The following is a 20,254-nucleotide window of genomic DNA, read 5'->3' as shown; positions in this document are numbered from 1 at the left end:
AAACAACTGATTCCCACCAACAAACAACTGATTCCCACCAACAAACATCACTCTCCATGTGGACAAAGCTGTTTGCTGGTGCTGAGATGACCTCCGGGGCCCTCTCCCTCGTCTCCCCTGGTTTTCCCCATTATGGAGTGTACCGTTTGTGTATATGCAATGATTAAACATACACTGCTCTGTTCAGAGAGAATTGAAAGACTTTCTATGATTTACTCTTATTATAAACTGTTTTTCTGTTCCTTGAATTTTTAGTTAGTGTTCGTATGCTGGTCGTTTGTTGGCTTCATGCTTTACTTTAGGTGTTTTGAGCCACGTGAGCTGGAGTGCTGTGCTAACACAAATTCAGCTCACATAAAGCTGAGCTAAAAGTCACCAATCAGGCGAGTCGTCCTTGTTGGAAACTATTTTTCTTGACTTGGTTGCAGTGCGTCCTTGTTGGCTTTTGTTTTGTGCTTTATTATTTTTATGCGTCCTCTCCCAAGCAAGTCGGAACCGGAAGATGAAGTGACATCAACTGTGACAAACAGAACAATTTACATTGCATTATGTTTTCTATTTAAGCACTATAAAGTAGATAATGTACCCCCGCCCCCATGACTCGATGCTGGTGAGTCATCGGGTGTTTTACAGCAGATTTATAGGTTAAAGTCTTCGGTGTCCTCGCTCTGACACTGAACTCTGTGAAGATGTTGTGCTCCTTTACGTCTCTCACATGACGTCTGCTGAGCTCCTTTCACACTGCGTAGATGATGACCCCACTGTGACAAGCATAAAATAAACCCCACCATGACTGGTCCTTGCAGGGTGTTGGCGTCACACAGCGAGCTCGTTCCACGAGACGGAGCAGTCGTGGTTTGGAGCAATGCAACATTTTTACATTTGGAGACATCACCTTTTATTACCAATGGATCAGAAACTAATCCAGTTTTAAAACTAAGAAACTGTTTTAGTGTGTTCCTTTTGTAATGAATGCAGTTTTAAAAAGTGGTAACAACTGCAGCAAAAAGCTGTGGAGGTGGTTTGAATAAGGAACAGCTGGAGAAGCATTTCTAACTAATTAAATGGCAGGTCACTTCTCAGATTCCAGCAAAGTTGCAACGCTGTGCAAAGTGTAAAAAAACTTTAAAAAAAGTTCATCTTTAATAGATGATAGATTCAGGGCCAACAATTTAAACTATTTCAAGTATTTATTTGTTGTTGTTTTTTACATAATTTGAGCTTCCAGCTCATGAAACCCATGAAAACAGGATTTAAACAATTATAATACTGTGGAGACATCAGTCCACATGTTGCAGGACATGAATGTTTTAAACTGAGTGTGACACTAATCATCTACTAAACTCAAAGCACCTGCACACGTTTCCCCAGGTGTCATTAAATTGATTCAGTTTGGTTCAATTCTGGGCAGCACGGTGGTGCAGCTGGCAGAGCTGCTGCCTCTCAGCGAGCAGGTTACACTGGTTCAAACCCCGGTCCAGGGGCCTTTCTGGGAAGAGTTGGCATGTTCTCTCCGTGCTGCGTGGGTTTCCTCCAACAGACCAAAAACATGCATGTTAGGCTGATTGGTAACTCTAAATTGTTCCTAGGTGTGAGTTATGGAATTGAGACAATCAGCCTGTGGCATTGACTGGGAGTGAGAGAGTGAATGGTCATTTGTCTCTATGTGTCCCTGTGATGGGCTGGAGACCCATCCAGGGTGTCCCCCGCCCCTCGCACAGTGATTGCTGGACATGGGCACCGGCGACCCCCATGACCCAAAATGAAAGAAGCAGGTAAAGATAATGGATGGATGGATGGAACAATCGTCTCAGTTCAATTGTCTCAGTTCGGTTCAATATGGTGAAGACTGCAGACAGAACATCTGTCCAGAAGAACATCATTGAGACCCTCCATAGGATGGGTAAGACACAACAGTTCATAACTAAGGAGGCTGGCTGTTCATAGAGCGCTGTGTCCAAGCACATCAATGGAAAGTCTAGTGGAAGGACAACATGTGTCAGGAGAAGATGCACCAGCAAAAGAGATGACTGTGGGCTTCAGTGGATCATCAACCAGAAGATCCAGAATCTGTCAGAGATCCAGAATCTGTCAGAGATCCAGAATCTGTCAAAGATCCAGAAAGATTGGAATGAGGCAGAGTCACAGCTTCAAGAACCACCACATTCAGACTCGTCCAGGAGATGAACTACAACTGTCGGGTTCCTCTTTTCTGATGAAAGTAAAGTGTCTTTCATTCATAAATCAAGGTCCAAGGGTTTGGATGAAGAAGGGTGAGGAACAGAGCCCATACTGGTTGAGGTCCAGTGTGAAATATCCACAGTCAGTCATGATCTGGGTGCAGTGTCCGGTGCAGGTGTTGGTAAACTCTGCTTTCTTCAATCCAAGGTCACAGCAACAGCCTACCAGAATGTTTTAGAGGACTTCATGAGTCCTTCTGCTGAGGATCTGTATGGAGATGCAGAGTTCATCTTCCAGCAGGACCTGGTCCCTGCCCATGCTGCCAGAAGCACCAGAACCTGGTTTGATGCCACAGCCTGACTGGCCAGCCAACTGGTTGGGCCTAAACCCCTTTGAGAATCTATGGAGTCTTCTCAAGAGGAACATGAGGAGCACCAGAGCAACAACAAAGAAGATCTGACAGCATCAAGGAAATCTGGGCTTCCATAACTCCCAGTCAATGCCACAGGCTGATTGTCTCAATTCCATAACTCCCAGTTAATGCCACAGGCTGATTGTCTCAATCCCATAACTCCCAGTTAACGCCACATCGAGGCAGAGATTAAGACAAAGATTCACAACCAACTATTGAAGATTGACATATTGATTTGAAAGAAACATGTTTTGATTGATTTGTTCTGATCCTGATTTATTTATTTATTTCTGCAACAACTGAGACGTGTGGACTGATGTCTCCACAGGATTATGATTTTTTAAATCCTGTTTTCGTGAGTTTCATGAGATGAAAGACCAAATGATGTAAAAATAAACAAATAAACCAAATTATGTAAAAATAAACAATAACTACTTGAAATAGTTTAAATTGTGGTCCCTGAATCTATCGTCTGTTAAAGATGAACTTTTGAATGGAATTATGGAAGTTACACAACTTCTCCATGATATTCTCATTTTCTGGAAAGGGTCTGTATAAATATAAAGTGCAGAGGTTACAGATGGCTGGCCTGTGATGGGAAAGTCACCGGTTCGACTTCTTGTACCGACACCATCAAAATGTGGGTGGGGAAACATCGGACTCCACCCTTATTTGTCCCACTCTGGGCCCTTGAGCAAGGCCCTTAACCCCACAGTCTGCTCCCACGGGTGCCCTAGATCACTGGTCTCCAACCTTTATTGTGCCACGGACCAGTTTGATGTCAGACAATATTTTCACGGACTGGGGGCGGAGCGGGGGGGGGGGGGGGGTGTTGTAGTCTGGGGGTCCTCCCCAACAAAATTTTGAATAAAGTCGATGCCATTTCCTGCATTCTGGTGTATTTTACAAACACTTAAAACATGTTTTGCTTCAAATATTCTGACTGCACGACAAACGTGAGATGGTCTGTTTGATCAGTTCGGTGAAAGTTCGGAGGAACTTCACATCTGATTGTTCACAAAAGCACAGGAACTCATGCCTAGTGCAAAACCTTGAATTATAGTTTTGTGTTTTATAATAAAACTTCCCACGACTTGGAACTGTTAGGGGCAGAGATTTTTTTGAGCAGAAGGAAAAATGTGAAGCGACAGCTCTGATGTAGGAAGCTTGTTAAAATTATACTTTTACTTAGTTACAGTTTTATAGTCAATCTTTGTCAGGTGGGTTGAAAAATATGCAGCGATCCTTCGATATGCACAGACACAGCTCACACCTCCACCACCACGTAGCTGAATTGTTTTGTTCTTCACCAGCAGTGTAGCACTGGTCTGCACGTGCACCCAGCACAAACTGAAACTGACCACTGGTGAATATTGACCTGCGTCAAGAGTGACTCATAGACCGATGTGGTGGAGAGAATCTGGGGATTTATCAAAATAAACACATTTTTTCCCCTTCTGTGTGGCCCGGTACCCATGGACCCATGGACCCATGGACCCATGGACCCATGGACCGGGGTTTGAGGACCACTGCCCTAGATGACAGCTCTCTGCTCCACACAGAGGGCTGTGGTAGCTCAGTCAAGCATGCTACTACAATTAAAAGAATTAAAACAAGAACTGAAAAGCCTTCCACATCCACATCATCTGTCTTTATGCAGCTCTTCCATTCCTTTAAACAGAACTGCTGGAAGCCAGGAACACTGCCTTCAGGTCTGGAAGCTCAGAGGAGCTGAGGACAAGGAAAGAGCTGGTTGCTGGTATTAAGAGGGCCAAGGCCACATATGCACAGAAGATCCAGGGTCAATTCACCTCACAAGACCCTCGGAGCATGTGGAGGGGCATTAACAGATTATAAAGGAAGGAGTGAACAATGCCCCAAAGACCCATCTCTGCCTGATGCCCTCAACAAGTTCTATGCACGCTTTGAAGACCCGAACAGACCACCCAGCACCAGACTCACCTCGCCACCGGATGAAGAGCATCTCAGCGTGACCTCAGCAGAAGTAAGGAGTACTTTCAGGAGGATTAATCCGCACAAGACAACCGGCCCAGACAGGCATTAAATTCAATTCAATCCAGTTTATTTCTACAGCTACAAGTCACAACAGAAGTCGTCTCAGGAACAGAACAGATCCATCCATCCATCCATCCATCCATCCATCCATCCATCCATCCATCCATCCATTTTCTTTACCCGCTTATTCCATTTTGGGTCACGGGGGTCGCTGGTGCCCATGTCCAGCAATCACTGTGCGAGGGGCGGGGGACACCTGGACAGGTCTCCAGTCCATCACAGGGACACATAGAGACAAACGAGACAAACAACCATTCACTCTCTCACTCACACCTAGGGACAATTTAGAGTTACCAGTCAGCCTAACATGCATGTTTTTGGTCTGTGGGAGGAAACCGGAGCACCCGGAGAAAACCCACGCATGCACGGAGAGAACATGCAAACTCCACCCAGAAAGGCCCCTGGACCGGGATTTGAACCAGGGACCTGCTCACTGAGAGGCAGCAGCTCTACCAGTTGCGCCACTGTGCTGCCCAACAGAAACATTCATCTATAAAATAATAATTGAACAGAAACATTCATCTATAAAATAATAATTGAACAGAAACATTCATCTATAAAATAATAATTGAACAGAAACATTCATGTATAAAATAATAATTGAACATTATTTATCTGAGGAGCAGCTTTGAGTTTAACTCCATCACTGAACTCTCATCTTGAACAAGCATGAAGGCGACAGTGGAAAGAAAAACTCCCTCATGAGGAAGAAACCTTTAGCAGAACCAGGATCAGGACTAGAGGACCATCTGCTTCGACCGGCTGGGTTTGGGAGGAATAGATACACAATGGCAGGTCCAGAATCACATCAGTTTTAACAATTCATTTAAGGAAATGAGGTCAGTTTGTCCTCTAGTAGTCTAAGTCTGTAGCAGCAGAACAAGCTGGTTAAATGTTGCTGCAGGAACCTGAACAAAGACAGAAATGTTGTTTTTTTCTGCCACTTTTACAAAGACTCTTTTTTTTTAACTGAATGATGTTTTGATAATCTGCAGGATTTTATAGTAAATGATGTTTCAATACTATAATCTGAAACTGCAGGAGCAGATAGAACATGTCTGCTTGTCATGAAAAACAGCTGACCTTAATTAAAATAAACTCAAAACTCCAACATAGATATAAAATATGACAATAAACTGAGAAGACGTGTAGATTTTTCAGTGCCTTACAATGTTAGCCTTGCAGACGAGTGGTGATTTATAGAAGTGCAGCGATGCCCCGTGAGCAGTGGAGGACGTCAGAGTAACCCTGTAACTCAGCAGGTCAGCCTGCTGTGACAGCAGGAGACGGTCTGCCCAGCAACCTGCTGACCAACTCTGACCGTGACGTGAAGACACCGTGCTACTGGAGCAGTGCTCTGCAAACACACACTTCATTCAGCCTTTATTTCTACAGGGTGGTCTCACCGAGCCTCCAGGACTCATTCATAGGAGAGAGCTGATTTAACAAAGAGCACACGTGAACATGTCCAGGTCCTCTTTCAGCCTTTGGTATCCCTCCAGCTGCTCCTTCTTCCTGTGCTTAGTCACTTGGATTGCTACATCTGTCACCACTGCCTTCTTCTGCAACTTGTCGACCACCACTGTCCGCTCGGTCAGCCATCACACGTTTGTCCATCTGGATCTGGAAGTCCCACAGTGTCTTAGTCCTTCCATTCTCCACCAGCCTTGGTGGAGTGTCTCGTTTTGACTGTGGGACCTCCAGTCCATGCTCGGCTCAAACCTTCCTGTATGTTAATCCAGACGTAATTTATGAATAATTAATTAAATAATTATACTGATTAATCTGTCCTCCAGCTCTAATGTTAAAAATCTTGGTGTTATTTTTGATCAGGACACGTCTTTTATCCCCCACATTAAAAACGTTACTAGAACCTCCTTCTTCCACCTGCGTAATATCACTAACATTAGAAACATCTGATCTAAAGATGATGCAGAAAAACTGGTCCATGCATTTGTCACATCTAGACTGGACTATTGCAATGGTTTATTATCTGGGTGTCCAAATACTTCTTTAAAACGTCTTCAGTTGATCCAAAATGCTGCTGCCAGAGTCTTAACTGGAGTTACTGGGAGAGATCATATCTCTCCAGTTTTAGCTTCTCTCCATTGGCTCCCTGTCAAATCCAGAATAGAATTCAAAATCTTACTTCTAACCTACAAAGCTGTCAACAACCTAGCTCCATCTTATATTACAGATCTTATTGTTCCATATTTTACTAACAGAGCACTTCACTCTCAGACTGCAGGTTTACTTGTGGTTCCTAGAGTTTCCAGCAGCAGAATGGGAGGAAGATCTTTCAGTTCTCAGGCTCCTCTCTTGTGGAACCAACTTCCAGTTTCTGTCCATGAGGCTGACACATTGTCCAGTTTAAGACTGGGATTAAGACTTTCCTTTTTGATAAATCCTATAGTTAGGGTCGGCTTGTTATGCTGCTATAGACTTAGACTACTAGAGGACAAACTGACCTCATTTCCTTAAATGAGTTGTTAAAACTGAATAGTTTTCATTTGATACTATTTCTATCTTAACATGTGATTCTTGACCTGCCATTGTGTATCTATTCCTATCAAACCCAGCCGGTCGAAGCAGATGGTCCTCTTGTCCTGATCCTGGTTCTGCTAAAGGTTTCTTCCTCATGAGGGAGTTTTTCTTTCCACTGTCGCCTTCATGCTTGTTCAAGATGAGAGTTCAGTGATGGAGTTAAACTCAAAGCTGCTCCTCAGATAAATAATGTTAATTATTATTTTATACATGAATGTTTCTGTTCAATTATTATTTTACAGATGAATGTTTCTGTTCAATCATTATTTTATACATGAATGTTTTTGTTCAATTATTATTTTACAGATGAATGTTTCTGTTCAGTCCCTGAGACTTCTCTTGTGACTTGGAGCTTTAGAAATAAACTGAATTGAATTGAGGGCAGCACGGTGGCACAACTGGTAGAGCTGCTGCCTCTCAGCGGGGTTTGAACCAGGGACCTCCTTGGTTCAAACCCCGCTGGTGACCCGCCGTTACATTAAAGAAGACGTCATTCCTCTCCGAACCAGCAGGTGGCAGTAACGCGCCACCGGAAGTAGCTCACATCTCACCGGAAGTAGCTCACATCTCACCGGAAGTAGCTACGTATAAGAAAAGATGGCTGCGATTATTTCCGCGCTTGAAGATGCTGCGGTGGATGAAGCTGAGCTTGGAGAGAGCAGGCGTTTTTCCGGTGGTTTCCAGAACCGACAAGAGTTCGGACTGGACCTCCTGGACAAAGAGTTCGGCAGCGAGCTCAGGTCCGCCCAGACCGTCTCACAGCTGCTGGACAGAGTTCGACACGAGACCTCCGAGCTGGAGGAGCAGGTACGTGGACACGCACACGCACGATGCCAGGGACACTTGGAAAAGTGATGGCGTCCTGGCGGAATCGAACCTGTGACCTTCTCGTTGGAGGACAGCTGCTTTAACCACTCATCCACGGGTGTTCGTGGAAGTCGAAAGAGATGCATTTGTTGTTTTTCCTTTTAAAATTCCAACAGATCGTCAGTTAATAAACTTAAGTTGTTCTAAATTAAAGACAACATGCAGAGCCTTTGTACAAATTACATCATGGGAAGCTGGTGAACCAGCTCTGTCTCACCTGTCTCTGTCTCACCTGTCTCTGTCTCACCTGTCTCTGTCTCACCTGTCTCTGTCTCACCCAGCTCTGTCTCACCTGTCTCTGTCTCACCTGTCTCTGTCTCACCCGGCTCTGTCTCACCTGTCTCTGTCTCACCTGTCTCTGTCTCACCTGTCTCTGTCTCACCTGTCTCTGTCTCACCCAGCTCTGTCTCACCTGTCTCTGTCTCACCTGTCTCTGTCTCACCCAGCTCTGTCTCACCCAGCTCTGTCTCACCTGTCTCTGTCTCACCTGTCTCTGTCTCACCTGTCTCTGTCTCACCTGTCTCTCACCCGTCTCTCTCTCACCCTTCTCTGTCTCACCCGTCCCTCTCACCCGTCCCTCTCTCACCCATCCCTCTCTCACCCGCCCCTCTCTCACCCGCCCCTCTGAGCCGTCCCTCTCTCACCCGTCCCTCTCTCACCCGCCCCTCTCACCCGTCCCTCTCTCACCCGCCCCTCTCACCCGTCCCTCTCTCACCCGCCCCTCTCACCCGTCCCTCTGAGCCGTCCCTCTGAGCCGTCCCTCTCACCCGTCCCTCTCACCCGCCCCTCTCTCACCCGTCCCCCTCTCACCCGTCCCCCTCTCACCCGTCCCCCTCTCACCCGCCCCTCTCTCACCCGTCCCCCTCTCACCCGTCCCTCTCTCACCCGCCCCTCTCTCACCCGTCCCTCTCTCACCCGCCCCTCTCTCACCCGTCTCTGTGAGCGTTCCTGTGGTATTGTCATGTTGTCCCATCAGTCTCCTCTGGCCCCGCCCACTGGTGATGCCTCCTCTGTGTTCTGGGTTCAGGTCCTGACCGTGTCCAGCTCGGTGCCTCCTAAAGTTTCGTGGTGTCTGTCTGAGGCAGAAGAGGTTGGATGTTCTCTGGAGGAGCTGCTGCAGAGACAGCGTGGTGTCTCCAGCTCCCTGCACGAGGTACATGCGCTCGGCTTCCTGGACTATTTGAAGAACGTCTGATGTTACACACAATGTTCTTGTTCCTTCCTCTGAAGAAACTTCTAAAATACGACTCTGGTCTCCAGAGAAGATCTAGAGAAAAGGTTTTCACGCTTCTGTGTCATGGCGTCTGGACGACTGCGATGTCCTTTTGACCTGCCTGGACAAGTGTCTTCTGTCTCACGTCCACAAGTGATGCAGAACGCAGCTGCCGGACTTCTCACCAAATCCAGTAGATCACTCTGGTTCTATGTTCAGTGCACTGGTTCCCAGTGCAGTTTAGAATCTGCTTCAAAGTTCTTGTTCTGACGTTCAGAGCTCTTCATGGTTCCTGTGCGTCCTCGTCAGCGTTAAACCAAACGTCTGCTGCTCGTGGTCCTCGCTCCCACTCTCAGAACCTCTGAAAACTGAAGGGGACGGGGCCTTTCGGCCTGTGGCCCCCAGGCTGTGGAGGCGGGGCCTTTCGGCCTGTGGCCCCCAGGCTGTGGGGACGGGGCCTTTCGGCCTGTGGCCCCCAGGCTGTGGAGTCGGGGCCTTTCGGCCTGTGGCCCCCAGGCTGTGGAGACGAGGCCTTTCGGCCTGTGGCCCCCAGGCTGTGGAGGCGGGGCCTTTCGGCCTGTGGCCCCCAGGGGCTCCCCTCTTGTATAATGGGTACCCACTTACTGTAGGTTCTGTCAGATTTCATCAGGTAGAAAAACCCAATTCCCCTGAATGGTTGAAAATGATCTGTGTAAAACTAAACGACACATTTAAGCTTCTTTTGCTCAAGTTTTTCGAGCAACTGCAGTTTCTTCTACATTCAAATACAGGTTGGGTTTTAATGTGGGGGGGTCGGCTGAATTGATGAGGGATAAAACGGGGGGAAGGCAGCTTGGGCACATTCCTGTCACTGGTCCTCTTGTCTGTACTTTATGTAAAGTTTTGTGACCTGTCCTGAAAATCTGACTTCAAGTAAAACCCCGGTTAAAAATCTTCTGCAGCCGAAATGAGTTTTCTCCGCAGGGTGTCTGGACTCTCCCTTAGAGACCGGCTGAGAACTTGATCATCCGGGAGAGACTCGGAGTAGAGCCGCTGCTCCTCCACGTCGAGAGGAGCCAGTTGAGGTGGCTCGGGCATCTGGTTAGGATGCCTCCTGGACGCCTCCCTGGTGAGGTGTTCCAGACACGTCCCACCAGGAGGAGACCCAGAGGAAGACCCAGGACACTCTGGAGGGACTATGTTCCTCAGCTGACCTGGGAACGCCTCGGGATTCCCCCGGAGGAGCTGGACCAAGTGGCTGGGGAGAGGGAAGTCTGGGCCTCCCTACTTAGGCTGCTACCTGACCCTGGATAAGAGGATGGATTGATTGATTGATTACCGTACTTGCTGCTGTACACGTAGCACCGCAGTACAAGTCGCATCTGTTATGCATCAGCGCTGACACGTTGCATTTGTTGCACGTCACCTCTGACAACCCAGAAATGTGGACTGGTGTTATGCAAAAATCGATTGGCTGCCAAATGGCAGTCATGGGAGCGTGCACAGGAGGACCCTAACAAGAATTTAACAATATTAACACCTAAAAACAATTGTTTGCTTGAAGTGATAGCATGGGGCGCCTCCGTTGAACTTCTTCCTTCATAAATGCGCTTTGACGGTGAAATCAGCTGATTTGGCGCTTGTTGCAGGAGTTCCGGAGCGAGACGAAGGTGGCCGGTATGGCAAGCCAAGTGTCTCATTAATCACTTTTACCTGTTAATGAGACTTGCCATATTAGTTGAGGGCCCTCTAGTGGCTGAAAATGGTAGTGTTCAATATTTTCCTTGGAATGAGTGAAATTGTCATATCTCGGCCAAAAGTTGATTATAAATATATAAATAAGTCACGTCGCTGTATAAATCACAGTTCCTTATTTTTTCCAACAAAAGTTAGAATTTTTACATTAAAACATTGGAACTGTGTCTAATAGTGATTTATGATATTTGCTGATCATACGTTCAGACATGAGTACACACAAGGTCAGAGTTGTGTGTTCATGCTTGTTATCTGCTTGAACACACTCGTAGACTTTTACTTGATGTTTTTCTTACTTCACACCTTAGATGTTGTCGTCGTTATTTTACACGTTACTGTTGGATGTGACTGGGACCCTGTGCACGTAAAGAGTCTCTGACTCTGATTACACTCGTACACTGCATAAACCCTGATGAGCTCTTTTGTTTTCTAGCACCTGCAGGGGACCAAGCTGTGGATGGATGGTCTTGACGAGACATTTAATCGAGTAGACTTTATGGACAAAAGTCTGAGATACCTGAAGTGTCTTCACTACATGGGAGAGCTCAGGTACAGTAGCGCATGTGGTGGTAGCCGAGTCATCACTGTTCTGTGCTGCGTTTCAGAAGATGGCTGCACTCACACAGGATGGTTTTAGCTTCAAGCTCTGGCCTGAAAGGTGCCGTGATGAGGGAAGCTTTCCTGTCACCAAGCACAGGGGACTGGAAGAGCCATGTGCATGTTGTGAGCACGATGACTTGAAAAATAAGGGAGATGCCAACTTTACTTGTCTGTGTCTGCATCCATCTTCTTTGGACTCTAAGGATTATGTGCTGCTTTTCTGAGACCGGTGCAGGGTCCGTTTACACGGCGCGTATTCTGAGAGCATCCTCAGCTCCCTCTGAGGTCCTGCTCATCGTCTACACCACACCAGTGGACCCCTCTTTGAATCCAGAGCTTTCTGAACCCACCTTCCACAGTGGAGGGTTCTCACTGACCCCCGCTGATGATGTGAACACATCCCGCTGAGGCTTTGTGTTAACCACATGCGCACGCGTGCACGCAGACCAAGCATTTCTATGAACATGGCGGCGGACACGGCGCTCCCTGAACTACGACTGATGGAATACATTTTAATCTCGTAGTTAATTGCGTGTTCTTAAAGTTGACAATGAAGACATGAGGTTAAGTTGTATTTATTTCTTCAACACCACAAACTGTATGTGACACACACACGGGTCAGAACAGTGAACACGTTAAAAACACGTTAACTGAACCACATTGATGAAGTGGACTCTTCCTCTCTGCTGTCGTCCTGGATACTGACGCCATGTTGTTTATGTGGCTCGTTCACTCCTTTCATTAACGTTCAAACACTGAACGGATTCAAGAAAAGAACTGAGGGGAACTTAATAAATGGTTCATCCAACATGTCCCTCCCACGTCCTCCTGCACCGCACCCGGGCCGAGCCTGGTTCAGAACCGGTGGAGGACAGCTTCTCCTGGCAGGACAAATAAAACTCAGCCGGTTGTTGTGTGATGAAGTAAACACAAACAAACATTATTAAGATGTTGATTTACCTGCTGTACATCAGCTGCTGACGTACAGCAGGTTCTGGTCCGGTTCTGGTCCTCGGTCAGTCAAAGCACTAAAAACAAGTGAACGCTTTGATTGACGATTGGGAACTCGGGTGATCACACATGGCTGCCACCGTATATAATGAACCCCGGCCATCCCCGTCGTTGGATGAACCTGCTTCGTCGTGTGTGTTTTCCTCAAATGACTGGGGTGGGCAGAGACTAGTCCGTGGGGCCGGGGCCGCTGGGGCACCTGTTGGTGGACCAAGTGTCTCCCTGCACTCGTCCGTGTGCTCAGCATCAACGAGGAAACCAAGCTCCCTCTGTTCTTCTCCACACTGAAACTCCTCCCACTTGAATATGCTGCATCCTGTCACTTCCTGTCTTGTAACGTGAACTGTGCCTGGTCGTTTGGTCTGTGTCCACAGTGCCACGGTTCAGCAGTGTCTGATGATCAACAGCGTTGGCGACGCCATCAGGGCAGTGAAAAACATGGCTGCACTGGACTGTGGACTGAACCAGTCAGGGTGTTCCCACCTGCAGGACTTCCTCAGAAAAACACTCAGTTTTTGGCACAACATCATCAAAGAGCAGCTGACGAGGTGTTTGTTCATGAACCTGCAGCTCTCGCTGCTTCACCTTCTGCTTGAACAAAGCCGACACCTACAACATGTTTTCATTCCATCATTATTTTACAGTGATTTTGAGAACGTACTGACTCATCTTCACTGGCCCATCGTCTCAACTTGTCAGCCGTCGACGCCGGTGGCCAACAGTCAGGAGGTCAGCAGCCGTTTGGAGGAGGTGGTGACGCAGCTGCACGCCCTGCAGACCTCGTATCCTTCCACAGACACTCGGCAGCTTCCTCTGCTTGTTCTTCATCACGTGCACACACTTACCTTCATTGTAAACTGCACCTGTCTCTAAGCCGCATTTATTAAATATAAGACAAATCATAATTTTGTACATAAATAAGACGCTAGGGTTATTAAGCTGCAGGCATCCACTGGTCCGAGTCTGAGCCGGCTGGTGCAGTTTTGTGTTGTAGTACAAGAACCAGCCAGCAGGGGGAGTTTCACACAATCTAGTTTTTCATCACTCACTGCAAGATCATCAGAGTCCTCCTGAAGCTTCACTCACTCCTGGTTACAACCATTACACTTCAAAATGAACACACTGACCCTCGAAGCATAACCACTGCACAGAGCAGTGCCAAACACCTACATAACTGAAATTATTTAAAGTCATGTACCAGTAAATATTACCCAGAAGTCTTATGAGGTCATGTGACTGCAAGTCAAATGGTACCAGTAGAATACGGTAAATATTCTTTAAATTAGTACCATTGATTTTAAACACTTTTGTTAACAACGGCTGTTTTTAAATGAAGTTTCTAAATAAATTTGACGTGATTCTCCTCAACAGAGCTCCTATGAGGAGGAGGAGGAGGAACTGCGCCTCCCTCCCATCAGTTCTGTTTCATGCTCCTGTTTCAGCTTCAGTGACATGCTGGTATTTAAACACGTATCTCCCAGAACTTTTATTTAAATACGTGTCGTCTTGACTGACGGCTTTAAAAATAAAGCTGACGACTTGTCCACCGCTCGATGAGCTCTCATGACGGGGGGGGGGGGCTCCTGTTGTTCTCCGCTTCGTGTCCGGATGAGAGTTTAAAGTAAGACCCCGGTGTTTAAATGTATATTTACCGACACAGAGAATTTAAAACATGTTTCAGGAGACTTCATCGGTGGCTTTGGGACAATATCGTGTTCAAACCTGTTTACGCAGGTTTTGGTGTGATGTGGCCATTTTTAACAGATTTTTGGGCTGGAAATCCTTGACTATCTGGCAACACAGGCCTCCAATCACCGTCATCAGGGAGGCTGTGAGGAGCTCAGCTGTCTATGTCCAGGCAAGTCTGCAGGTCCAGGTGGATTAATCCCCAAACTCCTGAAAGGGTGTGCAGCTCAGATGTGTGATGATCTCGGCATCATTTTCCACCTGAGGTCCCTGCTCTGTGGAAAACATCACGTCTGGTCCCGGAGCTGACGAACAACCACCCAAACTCAGTGACTACAGACCTGTGGCCGTGACATCACTCCATGAAGTCACTGGAGAGGCTGGTCCTGAAGGACGTCGGATCAGTGGGGGAACCATACCTGGACCTCCTACAGTTCACATCCCAGCCACACATTGGAGGTGATGACATCATCTACCTGCTGCACAGACACACCTGGACAGGGCAGGCAGCCTGTCAGAGTCATGCTCTTTGACTTCTCCAGTGCTTTGAACACCATCAGACCTGCTCTGCAGCAGCTCCTGGACATGCAGGAAGGACTCGCTGGTCACCTGGATCAGAGACCACCTCCCAGGTCGACCACAGTATGTGAGGCTGCAGAACACCTGGAACACCATCTGAGCAGCACAGGTGTTCCTCAGGGCACGCTCCTCTCACCGTTTCTGTTCACCCTCTACACCTCGGACTTCAGGTCCAACTCACAATCCTGCATCTGCAGAAGTTCTGGATGAGCTGTCGTTGTGGGCTGCACCACTGGTGACCAGGAAGCTGAACACAGAGGTGGTGGACAGAACCAGCTGCAGCTCAACGATGGGGAAACTAAAGAGCTGCAGGTGGACCACAGGAAGACCAGCCCTGTCAACATCAAGGGTAGTAAGGAGGACACTGGACTGCTACAAGTACCTGGAGGTCCACCTGGACCATAAACTGGACAGATGACACCAGCACCTCTACAAGAAAGAGCAGAGTCGTCTTTTTCTTCTGAGGAGACTCGGGTCCTTTAACATCTGCAGGACCATGCTGCAGATGTTTCACCACTCGGTGGTCTCCAGCATCATCATCTTCTACTCTGTGGTGTTCTGGAGCAGCAGGTGAAGAAGCTGAAGTCAACAGACTCTAAGCTCATGAAGAACTCTTTTACACCTTAATGGTGGTGTTTTGATCTTCTGTTATTTTTGATCTTCTGTTATTTTTGATCTTTTATCTTTTGTTATTTTTGATCTTCTGTTATTTTTTTATCTTCTGTTATTTTTATACCTTGTGCGTGCTCCTTTATTCTGAAACTCTGGCACAACAACTTCCTGCGGGATCACTAAAGTTCTGTCTCTCTCCGTCACCGCCTGTCCCATGAGGGGCGGGGCCCCGGGAGCCACCAGCCCCGCCCCGTCGAAGGAACATGTTCGTCAGCGGCAGGAAGCTGTGGAGAGATGGCAGGAAGTCTTTGAGAATAAAATGTAAAAATACACATTTTAAAAACTATGAAACTACATAAATAAGACACTCTTGCGTATAAACCGTACAGATGTACTTGTAGTACTGTAATTATGGTACTCATCATTTGCTTAGTTTACTGTCATTGTTTAATATTTGGGCACCCTTTTATTTTGAAATGACAATATACTAGGAAGTAAAGCATTTCCTGTGAACTCGCAGTGCGAGTGCTGCATGCTCTACGACTTTTGGGACATTTGTTGAGGAATAAGCTAAACGAGCGGAAAATCAGCAAAACCGTCGTTAGCACCTACAGTTAGCATATCCATAGCTAAAAGTTGCAGAACGTGTGCTAAAAGCTGAAGGTAGTATAAAGAGACCAAAAGCAGATTTCAAAGAGGTCATCAAGAAGTCTTCATACAATTTTTGTTGGTTTCTTGAAACACAACCAAGTTGTGACTCGTGGTTTGTAATCCTGAGACATCGTTCCTGTCCTACGGTTCAAGTCCAAGTGTCCGTGTGTGAAGTCTCCGAGGTGGAAACCTTCATGTACCCAACGTTTCTTTAACCGTCCCTGACAGAGATAATCTCGTGTCCCAGAGAGGTCAAAGTCTGTCCTCTGATCAGGTTCTGTCTTCAGCCACCCCTCAGCTGCAGGACCCTCCCCTCTGTCTTCCTGTCCAAATAATGCTGCAGCCGCTCAGGAAGAGGTTCAGGTACCATTTCTGTGGGAACCGCCAAACTAACTCCTTAAGCAAGGTCCGTAACACACAACACCTGGGTTTGTTCTTTGAATGGTCGTCGTCTTTTGGCTTTTCTGTCTTCAGCGCTGTCCATAGCGAGTCCTCCTCCATCTCACTGTCCTCTGCATCCTCTGTCCTCTCTCCATCTACCTCCATTTTTCATTCAACTTTCATTTAAACACGTTGGTCCCGTTGAGCCACAAGGACTCATTTACAAGAGAGACCTGAATTTTAACAAAGTGATAACAACAACAACAACAGACAGTTATAAAAGATGCAATTTTTTTACAAATGAAAGTAAAATGGTAATTTAAAGAAAAAGCAGCAAAACAACAGCTAGATTATGAGGTGGTGTAGAAAACTACAAACAGGAACATCTGCAGGAACTGAACAGATGTTTGAAGACACTTAGAGAGGTCAAAGGTCGAGAGCTTCAGATGTTTTTACAAGATATTCCAGGAAACAGGAGCGGAGTAGGAGAAGGTCCTTTTGTCTAGTTCAGTCCTCACTGAGGGAACACTGCAGGTAATGATGTCCTGAGAGCGCACGCTGTAGCTGCACTCACACAGAGACATGTAGGAGGAGATGTATGAAGGCAGCAGACCAAGAAGTGATTTAAAGATGAAGATGTACCAGTGGGAGAGTCTGTGTGAAGTTAATGGTGACCAGTTAACCTGTGAATACTGGGTGCAGTGGTGGGTGCGGTAGTTACAGCCAGTTATGAATCTTAGTGCACCATGATAGACAGCATCCAACATCTGCAGCATCCAACATCTGCATCATCCAACATCTGTAGGGTTCTTGTAGGAGCGTTCATGTAAATAATGTCACCGTAATCAATGGAGGGAAGGAAAGTCACAGATACAAGGCGTTCCTCAGGGTTCAGTGTTAGACAGGATCTGTTTCTGAAAAAGAAACCCAGTTTAACTTTCAGTTTCTTTACAAAGTTGGAGCTTAAAAGAGAGATGAGTCGACCAAGATACACAAATATTTATAGGAATCAACAAATTCAATGGGGACACCATTTGAGGATAAAATCAGAGGAAGAACTGCTGGGACCAACTTCCTGTTTGAAAACAATATCCCTTTGGTTTCATCAGCATTTAGAACCAGTTTGAGGTGGAACAAATCTGTCTGGATGATGTTGAAGGTGGATTGCAAAAGCTGGAAAGCCTTAGCCATCACCCTTTGGATCACAAGTTAGGAGTCATCAGGACTCTGTACCACAGAGCAGACAGCGTCCCCACTAGCTCAGGAGCCAGGCAGAAGGAGAAATCCCACACAAGACAGGCTCTAGAGCAATGTGGATATCCTAACTGGGCCTTCCTGAAAGCAGAGAAGAAACCCAAACAGGACTCCAGTCAGCCAACAGGTGAAAAGGAGGAACCCAGACCCAGACCAGTGGTCATTCCATATGTTGAGGGGGTATCAGAGAAACTGAGACGTTTATTTTCTAAACATAACGTCCCAGTGGCTTTTAAACCCCAAAATACATTAAAGACTGGTTCATCCCAAAGATCCAGTCCCCCGGCACAAACAGAGTAATGTTGTGTATGCTGTTCAGTGTCAGGAGGGTGATCAGTCTTACATCGGGGAAACTAAACAGCCACTGGCCAAAAGGATGGACCAGCACAGAAGATCAACATCATCAGGCCAGGACTCTGCGGTCTACACTCATCTCCAGGCCAGAGGTCACTCTTTCAGGGATGAAGATGTTCACATTGAGAGGAACGATGGTTTGAGAGAGGAGTAAAGGAGGCCATCTTTGTGAAAAGAAACCGTCCATCATTAAACAGGGGTGGAGCCTCCAGGTTCAACTGTCCCCCTCTTACAATGCTGTGATTGCTAGTATCACTCAACCCTCACCCTGACTGCCTGTTGAGAAAAATTGATCAATTTTGTTGAGAGACCAGCTGATCAAATCCATCGTTAACAGGTAGGAAGGTATAAAGAAAGAGGCTCTGTAAGAGGTTCACAGGACCAAAGAGTGAAGCAGGGACGGAGCGGAGGACACGTCTGCCTTCCACCGAGAGCAAGCAAGAAAGAGCTCTGGCCTGAAAGGCAGCGGGCGATATTCCTTCAAGAACTGAACGTTCCCTGCGTTTGTATTTTCATAGTATTCCTCAGTATTTTTAAAATAATTTTAAGAACAATATTTCTCTTGAACTCCAGCGGGGGGGGGGGGGGGGGGTATGGAGCCATGGAGCCAGCCACCTCACAACCCAAGTTTAGTCAACTCTGACTGTAATGGATTTCTGTCTTGTTGCGTCGGGACGAGGGCTGGCTGCGGGTCACCAATCACCCAGAGGTCCCTTCTCGGACCCAGGACCCGCCTCCAGCCTACGTAGCTTCCCCCGGCTTGAATCTCCCTCAGAAGTGGCAACTCGTACTAAACAATAAATCAAGGAAATGTCAAGTTTTACCAATTGTATTCAATCAAGGCAGGAAAAGGTTACAGTTTACAGCACTGGTCTCTCCGGTCTGTGATGCGTTCACGGACCCGGAAGAGCCCCCATGTCCCATGTCATTACTCATTTATAGGGTCCTAGACTCCTCCTTCGCAGAAGGGGAGCTCAACCTGTCAGTGTATGAGGGGGCGTGGCTAAGTGTGATCTCAATGGATCTTATGTGGTTCTGATGTGTTAGGAAATATGAGACGGTGCTTCAGGCCTTTCTACGTGATGTGGCAGATTAAACTCTGTTCCTTGACTGATATTAAATCCCAGGGAGACTCTCTTAGAGCTGCTGGCCCAGTTTAACCCAGTCAGAACCGGGTCATAGTTTCATTAGAATCCCGTCTCTGAGCAGATCAAAACCCCAGGACCAGTCTAGATAAATATCGTAACAGTCTTAAAGAGAAAGTTTGAACATTTTGAAGGCAGTTCTGTGTCAGTTTCTCACAGATAATATCTTACCTGTTATAGATGTCTTTATGACTAAACTCAGTTTTACCTCAAACTTCCTGCAGTTAAAAGTAATCGCCCCCTCCACCTCGCCTTCTATTGCACAGTTTTAATGATGTCACTTGTTCAAAATTCAAATTTAGAGGTAAAAAAAAGAAAACAAATGAGCTCCTTAATAAAATGTATGCAGTGTTCTAGAAAAATGATCATGGTGTATCTGTGCTTTTACTTTGCAGCCAGAGTGGTACCTCACACAAGTGCTCATATGGATGGGGAGCAGCTCCGACTTCTTGAATGAAAAGATTCAACCCGTCTTGGATCAGGCGGGTGCAGCAGTCAGCGCCAGGGTACGTTTCACTGCAGGTGGAGGCCGTGTTTCCTCTGTTGAAACATTTCGTCTTTTATCCAGAAGACTTCTTCAGTCTGAGGAGCTGCAATAAACTCAGTCTTATAAACAACACATTTTCACCCAGCAAGTGGTTACAAGAAGAAGTTGATAGATTGAGCAGGTCAAGGCTATTGACAGTTTTCTGTACCACAGACTGTACCCAGGGGAGGCCACACCTAGTCTGTATGGTTTACCTAAAATCCACAAACAAGGTGTACCTTTAAGACCTATTGTTAGCATGATTAACTCTGTCACTTACAATGTTTCCAAATATCTGGCGTCTGTACTCATCCCTTTAGTTGGCAGCTCAGAACACCACATACAGAACACCACATACAGAACACCACATACAGAACACCGTGGACTTTGTGGACAAGGTGAGGGATGTCATCATGGAGACTGATGAA

The 20,254-nt window shown here is 46.7% G+C and overlaps 1 protein-coding gene across 1 annotated transcript in view; it reads left to right on the top strand.

Moving 5' to 3' along the window:
• Positions 1–7,792: 7,792 nt before the first annotated feature.
• Positions 7,793–20,254, top strand: part of rint1 (RAD50 interactor 1) — a gene marked incomplete in the record, with an annotated part of 47,234 nt that continues 34,772 nt past the window's right edge. The window contains 7 exon segments of the mRNA XM_037696096.1: positions 7,793–8,020; positions 9,108–9,233; positions 11,461–11,576; positions 13,013–13,186; positions 13,283–13,420; positions 16,395–16,572; positions 19,696–19,806. Of these exon segments, the coding sequence (XP_037552024.1) occupies positions 7,811–8,020; positions 9,108–9,233; positions 11,461–11,576; positions 13,013–13,186; positions 13,283–13,420; positions 16,395–16,572; positions 19,696–19,806 (1,053 nt within the window).

Source organism: Nematolebias whitei, chromosome 22 (assembly GCF_014905685.2).
Source record: "Nematolebias whitei isolate Nwh7 chromosome 22, NemWhi1, whole genome shotgun sequence".
NCBI lineage: Eukaryota > Metazoa > Chordata > Actinopteri > Cyprinodontiformes > Rivulidae > Nematolebias > Nematolebias whitei.
This window is presented reverse-complemented; position numbering and strand designations above follow the sequence as displayed.